Below are 20,084 nucleotides of genomic sequence, written 5' to 3' on the forward strand. Positions count from 1 at the left end.
AAGTTAAGGCATACTCTGCGTTAGGTATTTCCACTTATTTAGAACGCCATCCTCTCAAAATACTTATTGGCACATTATTTTTGTTTTAATACTAATCACTGGCACACCCTATTATTTTAAAAATTTTGGAAGACTCAAAATTGCCAACAGTAACAATGCACTTATCTAAACTACAATATTATTTAAGTAAAAAAGAAGGACATCAAACAGTAGTAATGACCACTTGTCTTTGGGTTAAAAAATAGTTAATATCTGTGAAGTTATTTTCAAAAAGAGACTTGAGTAAGTCACTGATTTCTATTTTGGAAGCAAACAAGCCCATTTTAAAGTTAAGTATTAGTTACATTATTATACAAAATTTGCAGTTGGATTATTAATTAGTGCTCCAGTAACACATATAAAAACAAATTCAAATCAGCTGTTATCCAGAAGTTCATATCAAATGCAAAATGTAAACAAGTAAAAAAAAAGGAATGATGTCTACAAAACATTACCGGTGGTATGGAGTGCTTGGTTCATCTATTTTCATCAAACCATAGTCTTTGTCTGCTGGATGATATGTCGCCAGGATGTTCATTTCATCCCACTTCTGGGATTTTTTACTAAAATTAAAAGAAAAAGAAAAATATTTTCCTCAAAACAATAAAAGATAAAAAATGTGCACATCTAAAATTCACAAACATCTAAAAATATGTTTTTATTGACTTTTAGAGAAAGGGAGAGGGATAGAGAGAGAGAAACATCAATGAGAGAGAACAATATCAGTCGGCTGCCTCCTGCACGTACCCCTATACTGGGGAACAAGCCCACAATTGAGGTATGTCCCTTAACCAGGCGACCTTTTGGTTCCTAGGTCGACACTCAACCACTGAGCCATACCGACTGGGTGAAAATTCACAAACATCAGTTTCTAGTTGACTGCTAACTTCTATTTTTACAGCTACTTTATTGGAATAGAAACTGACTTAGGATAAAAACCGTATGTCATTAAAATAAAATCTTGGTAAATATTTTATAAAATACTCAGTGTCCACATATTAAAAACATATTATTCAGAATCTTAACCAGGCATTCAAAACACTATATGACATATGTAGTCTTCACCTGATCTACAGAATTAAAATAGTAAAAATTGAAATTTATACTTTGTTTGATCTCTCAATACTTTAGGATTTTTGTTACTATATATTAGAAACAGTGTGATTAAAAAAAAGGCAAACAGGAATTTTTTTGGGCCTAATTTTTTCATATATCCATACTAATAAAAAGAATCAGGCTTGCTCTCCCTCTCAGGAGCACACCCCCATGCTGCCCCTCCTTTTTTCCCCCACAGGAATGCATCTCCTAAGCTCTAAGGGACCCCATGAGGCTTGCAACCAGGATAGCAATGGGCAGCTGCAGTTCACATTTTCTGAATCTATTCTCAAGGCCCCTTATTCTCTGAATTCTTAGTGAACCAAAGCAGCCTATCTAGGCTCATTTCCCCAGTCTTTGTTTCATTGTCACCAACTTTAATAAACGATCTCTATTATTCAACAAAAAATCAGAACATTAAACGATAGGGAAAACTTCATTAAATTCATATACCACTAAATAAAGATTTAGTTTGCAAAAAAATTAAAATTATAGCTCAATTTTTAAATCTAGAAAAATAAGCCTTTGCTCAGAAATGGAATACAGCAGTACCCCTTTATCTCTTGAGGAAACATTAGAATATCTGAAATTACAGATAATACTGAACCTTATATATATTATGTTTTTCCCTGTATATACATACTTATAATAAAGTTTAATTTATACTAGTAAACTCGGCACAGTAAGAGATTAACAATAGAATAGCACAATTATAATAATATACTGTGATAAAAGTTACGTGAATGTGGTCTCAATATATTGTACTCATCACCTTTCTTGTGATGATGTGAGATGACAATGCCTATGTAAGGAGATGAACTGAGGGGAACGAACATAGGCATTGTAAGATAGCATTAGGCTACTGTAAGGGTTGCTTCAACAAAAGCACTGTGATACCTGAACAGTTGATCTGATAACCAAATGGCTATTAAGTGACTGGAGGCAGGAAGTGTACTAGTACACAGTGTGAATACGCTGGACAAAGGGATGATTCACACTGAGGTTTCATCATGCTTAGAAAGGTGCACAATGAATTATTGAGCATTTTTTCAAGTCTCTTGGCCATTTATTTGTACGTCCTCTTTGGGCAAGTGTCTATTCAGGTCCTCTGCCCAGCTTTAAATTAGATTGTTTTCCTTTTGTTAAGTTGTATGAGCACTTTATATAATGTGGAAATTAACCCATCAGATGTTTCACTGGCAAATATGTTCTCCCAACTGTGGGTTTTCCTTTTCATTTTGCTGGTTTCTTTAGCTGTGCAGAAGCTTTTCAGTTTAATGTAGTCTCATTTATTTATTTTTTTCCTTTGTTTCTCTTGCCCTAGGAGACTTATTGGTAAAAATTCTGCTACAGGAGATGTCCGAGGTTTTGCTGATTATATTTTCTTCTAGGATTTATACGGTTTCACGACTTACATTTAAGTCTTTTATCCATTTTTAGTTTATTATTGTGTATGATATGTTAGTGGTCTAGTTTCACTTTTTTTGCACATACCTGTCCAATTTCCCCAGCACTATTTATTGAAGAAACTCTTTACTCTCTTATATGCTCTTGCCTCATTTGTCAAATATTATTGAACATAATGGCTTGGGTCGATTTCTGGGTTCTCAGTTCTGTTCCATTGATCTATATGCCTATTCTTGTATCAGTGCCAGGCTGTTTTGATTAACAATAAAACATGGTTTTGTAGTATAACCTGATATTGTCTTTTGATACTTCCAACTCTGTTCTCCTTTCTCAAGAGATCTGCGGCTGTTCAGGGTTTTTTGTTCCATATACATTTTTAGAGTATTTGTTCTAGATCTGTGAAATATGTAATTGGTATTTTAATAGGGATTGCACTGAATCTGTAGATTTAGATTGCTTTGGGAAGTATGGACATTTTAATGATGTTACCTCATTCCAATCCATGAACATGGTATATTCTTCCACTTATTTGTAGCTTCCTCTATCTCTTTTTTCAATGCCCAGTAGTTTTTCGAGTACAGGTCTTTTACCTTCCTGGTTAAATTAATTCCTATGTTTGCTTATTTATTTGCAATAATAACAGGGATTATTATTATTTTTAGTTTCTCTTTCAGAGAGATCATTATTGGTATATAAAAATGCCATTGATTTCTGGATATTAATTTTGTATCCTGCTACTTTGTCGAATATGCTTATGAAGTCTAGTAGTTTTTTTGTGGATTCTGTAGGATTTTCCATGTGTAATATCATGTCATCTATGAATAATGACAGTTTTACTTTCTCCTTGACAATTTTAATGCCTTTTATCTTTTCTTCTTGGCTGACGGCTGTAGCTAGAACTTAACAATACTGTTGAATAAGAGTGGTGAAAACAGTTATCCCTGTCTTGTACCTGGTTCTTAAGGGAAACACTTTTAGTCTTTGCTCCTTGACTATGATGTTGGTTTCAATGTCCTAATCATCAGAAAAATGCAATTAAAATGACAATGAGTTATCACCTCACACCTGACAGAATGACTACCATCAATAAATCAACAAATAACAAGTGCTGGTGATACTGTGGAGAAAAAGGAACCCTCATACACTGTTGGAGGGAATGCAGACTAGTGCAGTCACTATGGAAAACAGTGTGGAGTTTCCTCAAAAAATTAAAAAATGGAACTGCTATTTGATCCTGTGATCAAACTTCTAGGAATATATTCTAAGAAGCCTGAAACACCAATCAGAAAGAATGTATGCACCCCTATGTCCATAGCAGCACAATTTACAATAGCTAAGATCTGGAAACAGCCCAAATGCCCATCAGCAGATGAATGGATAAAAAAGCTGTGGTACATTTACACAATGGAATACCATGCAACTGTAAAAAAGAAGGACCTCTTACTCTTTCAGACAGCATGGAGGGACCTGGAAATTATTATGCTAAGTGAAATAAGCCAATCAGAGAAAGACAAATATCACATCTCACTCATATGTGGAATCTAATGAATAGCATAAATTGAACTAGGAGCATGGATACATGGAACAGACTGATGAATCTCAGAGGGAAGGGTGGTGGTGGTAGTGGTGGTGGGATGGCAGGAAGAGATTAATCAAAGAACTTACTATGTGCATATATGCATTACCCATGGACACAGACAATAGTGTGGTAAAAGCCTGTGATGGGGTGGGAACTTTGTAGAGGGGAGCAATGGGGGAAAACGGAAGGGGACATATGTAATACTCTCAACAATAAAGATAAAAAAGAAGTGAAAATAAAATAAAATTTATGAATTATTTCTGGAATTCATTTAATATTCTTGTTTTCTTTTAAGATTTTATTTTTCAGTTGTGCTGTTTACATTCAAAATTATTTTGTATTAGTCTCAACTAAACAGCATAGTGGTTAGTCTTTACAAAGCATTTCCCCAATATTTCTAGTACCCTCCTGGCACCATACAGAGGAATTAGAATATTATTGACTATATCACTTATGCTGTACTTGACATTTCCATGCTATTTCATAACTACCAATTTGTATTTCTTTAAAACTTTTAAAAATATATATTTTTTTATTGGTTTCAGAAAGGGAGAGGGAGAGATAGAAGTATCAATGTTAAGCATCATTTAGGGGTGTCGAACTCAATCAGAGAAGGGGCCAAAATCTAAAATCCAGCCTAAATCGCGGGCCGAATGGTTTACTGAACAGTCATAAACTGACAATGTCATAAACTGACAGCGGAGTGCAGTGATGACAGCGCGGTGCGGGCCACATTGCAAGGCCTGGCGGGCTGGATTTGGCCCGAGGGCCGTGTGTTTGACACATGTGGATTAGCTGCCTTCTGCTCAATCTCCTACTGAGGATTGAGCCCACAACCCAGGCATGTGCCCTTGACCAGAATCAAACCCAGGACCCTTCAGTCCACAGGCCGATCCTCTATCCACTGAGCTATAATAGACTGGGTAGGGCCCAATTTGTATTTCTTAATCCTTTCAACTTTTTCAGCCAGTCCCCTAACCACCTTACCCGCTGGCAACCATTAGTGTGCTCTCTGTATCTGAGTGTTTCTATTTTATTTGTTTATTTTGCTCTTTAGACTCCACATGTAAGTGAAAGCATATGCTATTTGTCTTTCTCTAATGGAGTTAATTCACTATGCATAATACCTTCTAAGTCCAAATATGCTGTTCTTAAATGGTAAGGTTTCATTCTTTTTATGGTCAAGTAATATTCCATTATATATATGTACCAATCTTGTTTATCCACTTGTCTATTGATGAGTGCTTGGGATGCTTCCATATCTTAGCTATTGTAAATAACACTGCAATAAACATAGGAATGCATATATTCTCTCGAATTAGTATTTATGATTCTTTGGATATATTCCCAGAAATGCAATTGCTGAGTCTCAAGGCAGTTCCAATTTTTATTTTTTAGGATCTTCCATACTGGTTTTCATAGTGTATGTACCAATATGCATTTCCACTAAAAGTGATCAAGGGGTCCCTTTTTACCACATCCTTGCCAGCGCTTGCTTGCTGATTTACTGATGATAGCCATTATGACAGGTGTAAAGTGGTATGTCACTGTGGTTTATATTTGCATTTCTCTGATGATTAATGATGCTTAGCATCTTTTTATATGTCTATTGACCATCTGTATGTCCTCTTTGGAGAAATGTCTATTCAGGGCCTCTGTCCATATTTTAATTGGATTGGTTGTTTTTTGTATTGAGTTCTATGAGTTCTTTTTTGTTGTTTTCACCTGAGGGCATTTTTCCATTGATTTTTAGATAGGAAGGAATGGGGAGAGACAGAGACATTGATGTGAGAGAGACACAGCAATTGGTAGCCTCCTGCACGTGCCCCAACCAGGGCTGGGATTAAGCCTGCAACTGAGGTAAGTTAACCGGAATCAAACCAAGGACCCTTCAGTCCATGGGCCAACTAAGCCAAATGGGCTAGGGTGAGTTATATATTAATATTTGTAAATTTTGGATATTAACCCATGCTGTTTTGATTACATAGCCTTGTAGTATCATTTGATATCAGCTGACATACCTCCAACTTTGTTCTTTTTTCTAGGATTGCTATGGCTATTCAAGGTCTTTTGTAGTTCCATAAAAATGTTTAAGTTTTTGTTATAGTTATGTAAAAAACACCATTGGTGTTTTGATAGGAATTTCATTTAATCTATAGATTTTTTTTGAGTACTATGGATATTTTAATGATGTTAATTCTTCCTATTCAAGAGCGTGATATATGCTTCCATTTATTTGTATCTTCTTCAATGTCTTTTGTCAGTGTCATAATTTTCTGATATAGGTTTTTTACCACCTTGGTTCAATTTATTCCTGGGTATTTTACTTTTTTTGATGCAATTATAAATGGGATATTTTTCTTAGTTTCCCTTTCTGATACTTCATTATTGATATACTAAAGGCCCAGTGCACAAATTCATGCATGGTAGGGTCCCTAGGCCTGGCTGGTGATCAGGGCCAATCGGGGCCTTACAGTTGCTGGCCAGGGCCTTCATTCCCCAGGTGCTGGCTGCTGGCCAGGGCCTTCTTTCATTCTATGCCACCCTGTGGTGGTCAGTGCATCTCACAGCAAGCAATCGAACTCCCAATCGAACTCCTGAGGGCACACTTTGCATATTAGCCTTTTATATGTATAGAAGGTAAAGATGCATTCAAATTCTTAACATTAATTTTGTATCTGGTATTTTACTGAATTCATTCATCACTTTTAATAGCTTGCTTCCTGGTGGAATCTTTAGGGTTCTCTGTATACAGTATTCATATGTCATCTGCAAATAATAATAGTTTTATTTTTTCCTTTCCAATTTGGTTGCCTTTTATTTCTTCTTGTCTTGAGTGCTAGGACTTCCAATACTATGCTGAATAAGAATGGTGTCTTGTTCCTAATCTTAAGGGAAATGCTTTTAATTTTAACATTGAGTATATTAGCTGTGGGTTTGTCATATATGAATTTCATTATTTTGAACTGTGTTCCTTCTATTCCTACTTTGCCAAGAGTTTTATCATAAACTAGAGGCTCAGTGCATGAAGTTTGTGCACCGGTAAGGTCCCTAGTGGCTGCTGGTCACCAGCTGGGGCCTCCCTCCCTTCCCCTGGCAACCTGCCAGTACCAGGGCCTCCCTCCCTTCCCCCCGGCCAGCCCGCCCCCTGGTCAAACTCTTGGAAGAACTCTGGTTGAGGGGACAATTTGCATACTATACTTTTATTATATAGGATGGGTGCTAGACTTTGTCAAATTCTTTTTCTGAATCTAATATGATAACATGATTTTTTGTCCTTCATTTTGTTTATGGGGTGCATCACCTTGATTTATAGATATTATACCAACTTCGAATTCCAGGAATAAATCCCACTTGATCATTGTATATAATCTTTTAAATGTATTGCTGAATTCAGCTTATTAATATTTTGTTAAGGATTTTTACATCCATGTTCATTAGGGATAATGACCTATAATTTTCTTTTTCTGTAATTTCCTTATCTGGCTTTGGGACCAGGGTAATACTGAACTTTTAAAATGAGGTTGGGTGTCTTCCCTCCGGAGTTTTTTGGAATAGCATGAGAAGGATGTTAATTTTTCTTTGAATGTTGGTAAAATTCACTTGTGAAACCATCCAGGACTTTTGCTTATTGAAAGTTTTTTGATTACTGTTTCGAATTCGTTGGTTGTAATCGGTCTGTTTTAGTCTTAGAAGACTATGTGTTTCTAGGAATTTACCCATTTATTCAGATTGTCAAATTTGTTAGCATACAGTTGTTTGTATCTATTAATATTTTTAGACTGCAGGTAATTTAAGTTATCGGAAGCGAAACCGTGGACAAGGGAGAACTACAAATAAGATAAATCTACTTAAGAGAACTAGAAATACTATATACTTTATGAACACTTATTAATATCCATTCAACAAAATATTTGCACAACTATTAAGGTGTTCAGCCAAAACCGGTTTGGCTCAGTGGATAGAGCATTGGCCTGCAGATCCCAGGTTTGATTCCGGTAAAGGGCATGTACCTTGGTTGTGGGCACAGCACATCCCCAGTAGGGGGTGTGCAAGAGGCAGCTGATCGATGTTTCTAACTTTCTATCCCTCTCTCTTCCTCTCTGTAAAAAGTCAATAAAATATATTTTTTTAAAAAGATGTTCAATAATTAATGCCTTAATTACAAATCCTTACCCGTATTTTCCGGCGTATAAGACGACCCCCTAATTTTACATTTAAAACATAGGTTTAGGCCTATATTCACTGTATAAGACTACCCCCCACTTCAAAGAAAAGACTTACTTTGCCGTCAAGATCTGCAGGTAATTTTTGTGCAATTTTGGTCTTTTGCCCCCGATTTTCGGTTGACTTTTTTTTTGTTTCAAAAGTCGTCTTATATGCCGGAAAATATGGTATATACTCATTCTCTGCTGACATTTTGTCACATACAGTTTATCACTTGGTTATATAATTTGAAAATAATACTACTTTAAAAAGAATCAATGTAGATTTTACACAGATTCAAATCATACTTTCTGCATTTGGTCCACATAGTTCAAGTTTAAATGTAGACAATTTTAATTTTCCCAAATCTACTAATACCCTAATCCTGAAATGCTCTTGGAAAATTACATACGTAAATTTTAACATTATACTCACTTCACTATGCTCTGAATCACCTTAAAAATTACATTTCTGACTTTATATTCTTTTGGTGCATTAATTCTAAGCACAGAAATAAAATTTCTTCTTTAAAGAGCTTTTATTCACTCAGCATAGAACTGAATTTTCAACTCATCAAATTTAAATGTTAGTATTAAAAAAAAAACACTTGAATGAACTAAACTGAGTAAATACATCTTGCTTTATATTGATGTTTTCAGACCGTCTTATCAGTAATAGTTGGTCTTGTGGCGGGGACACACACACACACACACACACCAAAAAATTTAACTGCAAAACAGATAGAATTAATGAATCAACTGAAATATGCCCATGAAACCAAATTATAAAAGCACCTTATAAAATTACAAAAGCTCCTTATACAAATATAAGAAGCTTTAATGATCTTAAAATCTAAAGTTGTGGGTTAAAAATCCTGAAACAAGATCTCACTTAGCACCGTCGAGAATGTTTGAGATAAGGCATTCTGAAAACATAATTAAGTTGTTTTTGTACAGAATGTCTGCTACCTTTGCCGTCCAAGGCTCAAAATTTAAGATCTGCCACTGAATGAGGTTTCTAAAAAGCAATCAGCTTTCTATTTAACTACATCTACAGTTTTAAGCATTTTATTTTGGAAAGCAACCCCATTAACTACAGATTTCTATAAATTTAAACAGCAAATGATTAGGTTTGCTCATGGTAATATTCTACAAAAGAAAGCTTTCAGTGGAAAGAGATACATTTCTCTAAAGACTTTTTTTTAATAATATATTTTTATTGATTTCAGAGAGGAAGGGAGAGGGAAAGATAGAAACATCAATGATGAGAGAGAATCATTAATTGGCTGCCTCCTGCATGCCCCCTACTGGGGATTGAGCCCGCAAGGACATGTGCCCTTGACCAGAATCAAACCCAGGACGCTTCAGTCCACCTGCTGACGCTCTATCCACTGAGCCAAACCAGCTAGGGCTCTAAAGATTTTAGATAGAAATTATAAAGAAGCTTCTGATTAGAAGGAAAATGAAAGAAAAGGATTCACGTTTTAAGAAAAGAGGATTAATTTTGTGAAGAAAGCAATTCAAAAGCAACGAAAGAAGGGAGACCCATGATCCAATAACTGAATGTTCCTCTCTGATAAGACAATGCCTCTGAAAGAGTTTAGAAGCAGAAAAGCACAGCTAAAAGTTGCATTAAACCTATGTAAATAGTCCCATAATGATTTCCAATTAAGGATACTGTAAAAGAAAACTAGCACATCTCTATGTAAAGTTCAAAAGCAGGCAAAACTAAAGTGTGTAGGAATATATAATTGATTACCATAAAAACCAGGATAATGGTTATGATAGCAAGAGGAGAAAAAAGACTGACTGGAAAGGGCAGGAGGCATTTCTGAGGTAATGGAAACATTTTTTTTTTTTTTTAAATGATGGTGGTTACAGAGACGTTTGTTTTGTAACTTCTTAAGATGGAAAATATACTTTTCTGTACGTGTATAAAGTATTTAAAAAACAAACACACATTAATGACCTTGTTGGTCTCAAAGTAAAACAGGTTATTTCCTAAATGAGCTAACAATATTAAATTAAAAATGGCATTTTATTGTTATTACTTAGGAGATAAGAATGAAGATGGACCTTTAGAGTATTTTTTAAAATATATTTTATTGATTTTTTTTTTATAAAGAGGGAAGGGAGAGAGATAGTTAGAAACATCGATTAGCTGCCGCCTGCACACCCCCTCCTGGGGATGTGCCTGCAACCAAGGTACATGCCCCTGACGGGAACCGAACCTGGGACCTTTCCGTCCGCAGGCTGACACTCTATCCACTGAGCCAAACCGGTTTTGGCATGGACCTTTAGAGTTTAAAAGGCATCTCTAATTGTGGGGGACAGGGAGACACCAAAATACCTTGTAAGCCTGTTTTGTGAGCCAATTATAGAAAAATAACTGTAGGACACAAACAGAAATGTTTTCTTAAAATTAAGGATGAAATTTAAAAATTATAATCCTAGCACCCTAACCCATTAACAATTTTGATTTCTGCATACTTTCAACTGTGTATAATATGTAAAAAAAATACCTAAGCTTTCACTATATATAAAATGACGCAACATTTATAAAATACATATATGTACTGATGTAAAACCTCTCAGTATATATATATGTATACACACACACACACACACACACACACCTTATCTAATAAAAGAGCAATATGCAAATTGACCATCACTCCACTACAACCACAAGCCACGCCCACCAACCAATCAGAGCGAGTATGCAAATAAACCCCAATGAAGATGGCTGTGGCCACAGATAGCACGAGGGAGGCTTGGATTTCCCGGGCAATGGAAGAAGCCAAGCTTTCCGCCTGCCCTTGCCGGCTTAAGCCTCCACTCAAGGCTACAAAGTTTCAATTATAGAAGGTAAACAAATCCAAACAGAAATGGCAGCAGCCACAGAGTAAGGAGAAGGCTTGGCTCTGCTCCATGCTACAAAGTTTTAACAGTAGAAGGTAAATAAATCCAAGATACCAGGGCTTCCGCTTGGATCTCCAGGGGGCGTGGCCAGCCTGCAAACCACCACAGACAGGCCCCTCGCCCAGGCCGTCCCACACCCCAAGAGAACCCCCACCCTGATCTGGGACACCCTTCAGGGCAAACCAGCTGGCCCCCACCCATGCACCAGGCCTCTATCCTATCTAACAAAAGAGTAATATGCAGATTGATCATCACTCTAACACACAAGATGGCTGCCCCCATGTGGTCAAAGATCCTGCCCCTACGTAGGCCACCACAAGATGGCCAGCAGGAGAGGGCAGTTGGGAGGCACCAAGGCCTGCAAGGGTGGGCAGTTAGGGGTGACAAGGCTGGTAGAGGAGGAAAGTTGGGGGCAAACATGCTGGCAAGGGAGCAGTTATGATACCAATCAGGCTGGCATGAGAGTGGTTAGGGGGTGATCAGGCTGGCAAGCAGAAGTGGTTAGGGGCAATCAGGAAGGCAGGCAGGCAGGCGAGCAGTTGGGAGCCAGCAGTACTGCATAGTGAGAGGGCAGTCGGACATTCCTCAAGGGGTCCCAGATTGGAGAGGGTGCAGGCTGGGCTGAGGGACACCGCCTTCTCTCCCCATTCTCGAATTCCATGCACCAGGCCTCTAGTTTTATCATAAGCTGCTTGTATTTTCTTGTATGTATGTATGTATGTATGTATTTATTTATTTATTTATTTTTTAATCTTCACCTGAGGATATGTTTTTATTGATTTTAGCAAGAGAGGAAGGGGGGCCCTAACCGGTTTGGCTCAATGATAAGAGCACTGGCTTGTGGACTGAAGGGTCCCAGGTTCAATTCCAGTCAAGGGCATGCACCTTGGTTGCAGGCACATCTCCAGTAGGGGGGTGCGCAAGAGGCAGCTCATCAATGTTTCTCTTATCATTAATGTTTCTAACTCTCTATCCCTCTCTGTTCCTCTTTGTAAAAAAAAAAAAAAAAAAAAATCAATAAAAAACATATTAAAAAAAAAAAAAAAAAGAGGAAGAAGGAAAGGAACGGTGGAGGTGAGAAGGGAGGGGAGGAGAGAGAAACGCTGATCAGTTGCCTCTTATACTCACCCCAATTGGGGATCCAACCTGCAATCTAGTATGTTTTTCAGTCTTTACTTTTTTAATAACTACACTAATATTCAACAATAAACTCTTAACCTAATGTTAGACATTTAGATGAAATCCAAGGGTTTTGTATTTAAAATAAAACAGAAATGAACATTTCTGTGCATATTTTATTCCATGACGTTTTTAGGATAATTTGCCAGGACAGGCATATCTGGATTAAATTTCATCAAGAGCTTTATACTTTAAAAGTTTCCATACAGCTTTTTAAAAAGAGAGGACTATTTGTAATGTCCCCAATAATTACAAAAACTTTGCCAGGATCCGATGTGTATGTGTTTTCCACCTCAGCCGTATAAGTCAATATTTAAAAGCTGTTTTGTGTTTCTTTGCTTATTACCTAATAAGTAATATGAAAAAATATTTATTTAACTTTCTTGTATGAATTTAAATCCTTTGCCTACCTATTGGAATCCTCTTATAAATTTTAAGGGATTTAATTCATATTATACACAACCCAAGGTATTTACATAAGCTATAAACCACATTATATGTAACCCAAATTTTTCCCAGTGTGTTTGCCATTTAGTTTATGTTCCACTAGAAACAGAATTAAAGTTTTATATATTCAAGGCTTCACTCTACTTCAACACAATGCTAATAAATCTTTAGGATTATTCAGATCCGAAGATGATAAAAGTATCTTGCAAACACAGGAATTTAAATAAAGACATAAAACAATAGGCTCCAAACAATGGTAGGCCTATTTCTTAGGTGGAAAGTAGTGAAATAGAAGAAACTATTAGAATACATGGGATATGGAAATTAGCATCTCTAAAATTTTGGCAGGTTAATATTAGTTGTAGAGTAACAAAACCCAAGGAATGACCTTGAGTTTAATCCCAACAGTATCAGGAACTGTTTCTGTGACCTTCTTTAGGTCTTTATCTCCACTTATAAAAAATAGGGGCACCACCACATGCACTGCAGATCTATTGCGAGGGTAAAAGCACCTGATGGTTTCAGTTTATTTTCTCACTCTGGCTGAGCAGTTTTCCTGCAGTCTAAATCTGGTCCAGAAAAAGTCACCACTCTCACTTGCACTTTGATAGCTCATATGATGCCATCTCAAAGACTTACTCATACTTTCTTGTTGCTTGTGACTTGTTCCTTTGACAGTTTTAGCCACACTTGGAGTGGGAAGCAGGATTTTGCTCCAAGGTGTTAAACTTTAATTGCACATTTCATGAAATGGTTCTTTCTTTAAATGAAGATTCAACGTATGTAGGGTGACAAAGTACAAGTCTTTGAAGCCTGACACCATTACTGAACTATTAAAGTAAGACTTAACAATAAAAGCAATTAGTAAATAAAAATTACTTTTGGAAAACTTTACTCCCTTTATAGACAGAAAAAGAGAAAGTTAAAGCATGCTTATATGCCTAGCCAGTACTGTTCAGTGGTTGAGTGTCAACCTATGAACCAGGAGCTCAAGGTTCGATTCCCAGTCAGGGCACATGTCTGGGTTGCAGGCTTGATCCCCAGAATGGGGCATACAGGAGGCAGCTGATCACTGATTATCTCTTATAACACACCTTTCTCTCCCTTCCTCTTTGAAATCAATAAAAATATATTTTTAAAAAAGAAATTCAAGCACATTTCTTTCAAACAGAATTTGCCTACATTATTAACCCAAGACTACTACAGAATTTGAATTGAACAGTGTTCCACTGAGATGTGGGAAAAATTAATTTTTATGTTTATTTACTAAAATAAGATTAACATTTGAAGTTGAGGTACTGTTTAAATACTTTACATTTATTACCTCATTTAATAATTAAACTAGTCATGAAGATAATGAATAACTTACTGGCAGTCACAGAACTAATAAGTAGCAGATAGGATCCAAACCCAGGTAATCTAGTCTCTAATCAATTACTAGCCTACACACTTCTCATAGGATAGAGTTAGTAATATTAATATATTTTCAACAATTCCAAATGCACATTCTTCTCATTTTAATATCTCCGAAAACAGAATATATCTTAAAATAGATAGCATCTTATAAATTGGCAGTACTTTTTTCTTTCTTGGTAATACATAAAGTCATGTTACAGCTTAGAATAAATGATGTATTATTGTTTTTTATGAAATGCACATACTTACTCACTAGATCTGTTACATTAAATCAGCGATTTTCAATCTTCTTCATCTAATGGCACACTAATTACTAAAATTCTGCAGCACACCAAAAAATATATATTTTTTGCCCATCTGACAAAATAAAAAAGGTGTAATTTTGATTCATTTACACCTGATGGATACTGTTTATGTTGGCTATTGTCATTTTTTAATTTGACAATCTAAGGGAAAAGAGGTCAGTGCCCCTGACTAGATATTGCATTATCTTAAAATTTTTTGTGGCACACTGCTTGAAAATCGTTGCATTAGATCTTAATGAGTTATATAGTATATTAAAGGTATCCTGAAAGAATGGGAATTCCACAATCATAGGAGGTAACAGTAGAGTTCTAACTATTTGAACAGTGTGTTGCAATCTACTGAGATTTACCTATTCCTAATTATGTGGGTCTGCAGATTCTATCCAGTTTAATGGTATCTTGAAGAAATTAGTCACTGAAAATAATAGTACGAATGCAAAGTATAAAGAGAATATTAAGAAAATAACAGCAGTCGAAATCGGTTTGGCTCAGTGGTAGAGTGTCAGTCTGCGGATTGAAAGGTCCCAGGTTCGATTCTGGTCAAGGGCATGTACCTGTGTTGCGGGCACATCCCCAGTAGAAGGTGTGCAAGAGGCAGCTGGTCGATGTTTCTCTTTCATTGACGTTTCTAGCTATCTCTCTCCCTTCCTCTCTGTAAAAAATCAATAAAATATATTAAAAAAAGAAAAGAAAATAACAGCAGAGAAATTTAAAATATAATTTGTTAAGAACTGTATAAAAAAATTCTAAAGACCATTCAAATTATGGCATTATATGAACCTTACTTTAAGTGTATATTTGAGATATTATCTAATGATAGTAGTACATGTGTATATATTATAAACAAACACTTGGAAGTGTATTTGAAATTTTTCTTACTAAAAAGATGCACAACTAAAAGATTTAGAGATAAATGGAATAATACAACTCAATTCTGGCCTTTTAAAAAAAAACCTTGGTAAGGTTTCTTTTTGTTAAATAAAATGTTATATTAAATAACATCATCTCACAACTGATGGTGATGGTAGTGGGAGGGAAGTGGTTTGTGCAGAAAAAGGAAATTACAACTGCATTTTACATGATAAAGGCACCAATAAAAAGTATGGTTAAGATTCTGTATTTGCAAATAAGGGTACTTGCTGAAATTCATCTGTAATTTCAAAATAAGCATTCAGAGGCACTTTCTCAGTCTCTCAAAGGTATGTGCAGAGCAGGGAAAAACTTGAGTTGCCCAATGCACAGTCCCAGCTGAGGTAAAACAAGGAGATGCTTTTACATTGTTTCAGTTCTCATACTGTAGTGTCCTTTTGGCAGTATATATAGTTCCATGTTATTTGCTTTTTGCTCTTTTTGCTAGTGACTTTGCTGTTTAAACTGGCTCCCAAGTGTAGTGTTGAAGTGCTATCTAGTGTTCCCAAAAACAAGAAGGCTGTGATGTGCCTAGAGGAGAAATTGTGTATTACATAAACTTCATTCAGGCATGAGTGACAGTGCTGTTGGCCATGTGTTCAATGTTAATAAAATAATATATATTAAATAAGGTGTCTTTAACAGAAACAAAAATTTTAAAAGTTATATAATGACTAGAGGCCCAATGCACAAAATTTGTGCAAGAGTAGGCCCTCGAAGCTCCAGGTGCCTCAGCCCTCGCAGCCCAGCTGCCTTGCGGCCCTGCCCCCCACCTACCAGTTGTCCTACCATCCAGTCTAATTAGCATATTAGCTCTTTATTATACAGGATTGGTTTATTAAACTGTGACAGAGGCTTGCAGAAACCTAGCTTTGTATTTCACCTGAGAGGTATGATTCAGTATTCACTAACTTAGTGTTTATGGTGACTTTATAGAACATAACTATTGAAAATAACCAGAATTAACTTACATCCCTGGTCTTTTTTATATTAATATGAGATTTGTTTGCCTTATACTCTGTTCCAACATTTAAAGTTAGACCACTACATTACACTTATTAGTTTCTGAATTTTAAGTGCATTGTAATTGAGTTATTTATTTTCAGTCCTTTTATATAAGAGGGGGAATATTGGTTGTATTAAAATTACACATTACAAAAAGTTTGTTTCAAATGTGTTCAATTATACTTTTTATTGTTTCAGCTCAAAGAGGCTCTCATAAAGTCACTAATATTGTTTGCATAGGCTGTGACATAAATATATAATAATGTATATTGTACAGCTGACCCTTGAACATTGTTGGGGTTGAGGTACCAATTCCCCCCAAACTTTACTACTACGATCTTACTGTGACCAGAAGCCTTACTGATAACATAAACAGTATCTTGTATGTTGTATGTATTACATACTGTATTCTTAACTTAAGCTAGCGGAAAGAAAATGTTATTAAGAAAATCAAAACTGGGCCTATGTAGTTCAAACCCATGTTCAAAGGTCACCTGCATTACCAATAAAATCAGTTTCTCTGCTTTACCGTCATGTAACATTATTACTTGGAGCCAAACATCACGAACCTCAATGAATTAGGCAGCTCCTTTTAAAGACAAGATTACAACCCTCTAACTAGAACAATCAAAGTCACCCATCTTGTAAAAGGCCCCTTTTGAATGAAATCTCCCCAGATAGGAAGCAGCTCCTACAGAAGGAGTAACCCTATGTAGGTGAGTCAGTTTAGTACAGTGACTTTCAAAGTAGAAAGATCTAGAGGTAACCCCAATTATATGAGGCCAACCCATACATAGGGTGGGGCTATGTATAGGATTTTATGGTAGATCAAAGTAGAGAATAAATAGAAGCTAAGAAAACAGAGAAAAACAGAAGAAAATTACAAGCCACTTGGTAGCCAAACAAAAAGTTCACACTGAAGAATATTTAAAAAGATAAATGCCAGTGAGAAATGTATTCCTGCTGCATAAGAGCCTTCTATAGTTTGTTTTGACTTTTTTTTTTTTTTTTTTTTTTAACTATCTTGGTATTCCTGAAATACGTATGTTCTGGTGAGATCCTGCTTTTTAAATCCCATGACCTACAACCATCAACCACTATTCCTCATCCCCATTTGAAGTAGCTTATCCCAAACAGAGGTTGGAAAATTATATTAGAGAATGAAAGAGTCAAGCATTCCAGAGTGGGACTGGGGGAGTTGCTAGACAAACTAGGGTCCTTTCCAACCCCAAAGTCATGATCCTACTTATGCTTCCTTTAACACAAATCCACATAAATTTACCATCACCAAGTAGTAACTCCTTTTATAGACCCAAAATGGTACTTTAAAGGGGTGTGCCCTAGTTCCAATACTCTAAGTTTTCCTGAACATCCTCATTTTAACTTTATGACTTTACAGATTTCAGTAAGTTTTCTTAAGCCTTATTTCCAAAATATAACATCTTCATATTTTTTTAGTATTTTATATCAAGCCCTCTAGCACTGCTAACCCAGTGGAATATTTTATAGCACATATACTGCATTGCAATTTTTTTCTTTTAAAATATATTTTTATTGATTTCAGAGAAGGAGGGAGAGGGAAAGAGAAATATCAATGATAAGAGAATCATTGATTGACTGCCACCTGCACGCCCCACACTGGGGCTGGGAGCCCATTATGTGCCCTGACTAGGAATCCAAGATGCTCAACCTCTGAGCCACCCCAACCAGGTTGCAATTTTTGTTTTTTCATTGAGCACTGCTCCTTGGGTGTCTCTCTCTGTACACAAACATCTCATTCCCTTTAAAAGGCTGGTATGTTGTTCCATTACACAAATGTATCACAATTATTAATGGACTGTGGGTGGGTTGCTTCCAATGATTTATTATTACACACAATGCTCTGAGTCAACATCTTTTCACACGTGTTACTTGTGAGTATGCAACAGTAGCTGCGTTATTACTGGATTATTTTAAATTGCTACTTTCTGAACTGTCTGAGCTTAAGTATGTCTGGAAAGAAGAACTAAGACTAGAAAGCACTCAAACTCTCGCTGCGGATGCAAATATATTTAGCAATAAGTAACTTTCCACTAACTATAAATAAAAGACTTGGAAATTTTTCTGTCCTCTCAGGTGCAGAGGCAATGACCCACCAGGACCGGAGACTTCGAGCATAGCACGATGCCTTTGATAATGTGCACGTAAAATTTAGAAAGGACATTTAAAAAAAATGAAAAAATTGTTGTTGGTTGTTGTTTTTGTTTTGTTTGTTTGTAAGTTAGAGTTCCCAGGCCCAGGGCTCCCACGCCAGGAAAGCACTTTAATTATTGAAGAATTTTAGAAACCTCGGGTACGAGATTAAGAAATAGTAAACGCTTAAGAGGTGACGCTTTGAAACTTGGGTGTGATTCTTGAATGTCCCCAATACCCGAAAGTTCAAAGGTTATGATGTGTGCTTTAAAAAAATATTATATATGCGTATTTACTTAAAAAAAAAAAAAAGATAAACACTCCATAGCTCCTTAGACTCACCCCACTCTCCGGCCGGTCGGGAGGGGACTCGAGCGGCGCCCGAGCAGCATCCTCCCAGCTGCCCCGCCCGCCGCCCGCCGCCCGCCGCCCGCCGCCCGCCGCCCGCCGCCCGCCGCCCGCCGCCCGCCGCCCGCCGCCCGCCGCCCGCCGCCCGCCGCCCGCCGCCCGCCGCCCGCCGCCCGCCGCGGCGCTCCGGGCCGGGACCGGGACCGGGGCCGGGGCCGGGTCGGTAACCGCCGGGCGGCGAGCGGCCGTCCCGGGGGACTCACCTCAGCTCTTCGTCGACACTCTTGCTGGGCTGCTGCTCGGCGGCGGTGACCACAGAGGTCGTCGTAGAGGTCTTGTTCTTGAGGATCCCCTTAATGGGCCGGTGCGAAGCCGTCGAGGCCGCCATTTCCCGCCCCTTCGGCGGTAGGCTCAGGGTCGCTGCTGGGCGTCGGGTCCGGGAAGGAAAGGGGTGGGCGCGAGCCGAGACGCGCCCGGCAGCCGCCGAGCCCGCCCCGGGCTAAAGCCGCCGCACCTGCTGTCGCGGAGGCGGTCACGGGCGTCGTCCCCACGACACAACGACCCCCGCGTTTCGGCGTCCACCGGCGCCGCGCGGGCTGGCGGTTCTACGCGCGCCCCCGGCCACCGACGCTGCACCGCGGGCGGCGGAGAGAAGCCGGCCTACGGCTCCAGCGCGGGAGCGACGCCGACGCCGAAGCCGGGCTGGCCCGCCCTCTCGCGATATCTAGGGGAGGCGGGGCGGGGCGGGGCGGAGACGGGCGGGGCCAGAACAAAGCCAACCTGCTGGTCCCGCCCCCTCCGGGCCCTCTCCGTGGGCTCGCCGGTACCACGGGCGCGGGAGCCCAGGAGCCGCTTCAGAGAGCCTCCGGAGAGGTCTCCGGCTGCCTCTGTGCAGAGCTGTACATCTCTCCACGCACCCGGAGCTCCACCAGCTTAGGAAGTCCATGTTGTGACCTCTGTGTCTTACAGGTGGGGAAGCTGGAGCTCAAAGGTGACATCATTCCTCAAAGAGCCTGGGGTGACTTTCAGAGAAAGAAACCTCACCTCTTTCCTGAC

General features: G+C 38.1%; 1 protein-coding gene across 1 annotated transcript in view; it reads right to left on the reverse strand.

Moving 5' to 3' along the window:
• The window catches only part of PPP1R2 (protein phosphatase 1 regulatory inhibitor subunit 2), a 32,388-nt gene extending 12,638 nt beyond the window's left edge, over window positions 1-19,750 (reverse strand). The window contains exons 1-2 of the mRNA XM_084875646.1: window positions 19,292-19,750; window positions 495-602 (exon numbers count right to left, since the gene is read on the reverse strand). Coding sequence (XP_084731772.1) covers window positions 495-602; window positions 19,292-19,416 — 233 coding nt within the window. The 5' untranslated portion in view covers window positions 19,417-19,750. The remainder of the gene's footprint in view (window positions 1-494; window positions 603-19,291) is intronic.
• Between the last annotated feature and the right edge of the window lie 334 nt (window positions 19,751-20,084).

This window comes from Pipistrellus hanaki (assembly GCF_964339955.1).
Source record: "Pipistrellus hanaki genome assembly, chromosome: 2".
Taxonomy (NCBI): domain Eukaryota; kingdom Metazoa; phylum Chordata; class Mammalia; order Chiroptera; family Vespertilionidae; genus Pipistrellus; species Pipistrellus hanaki.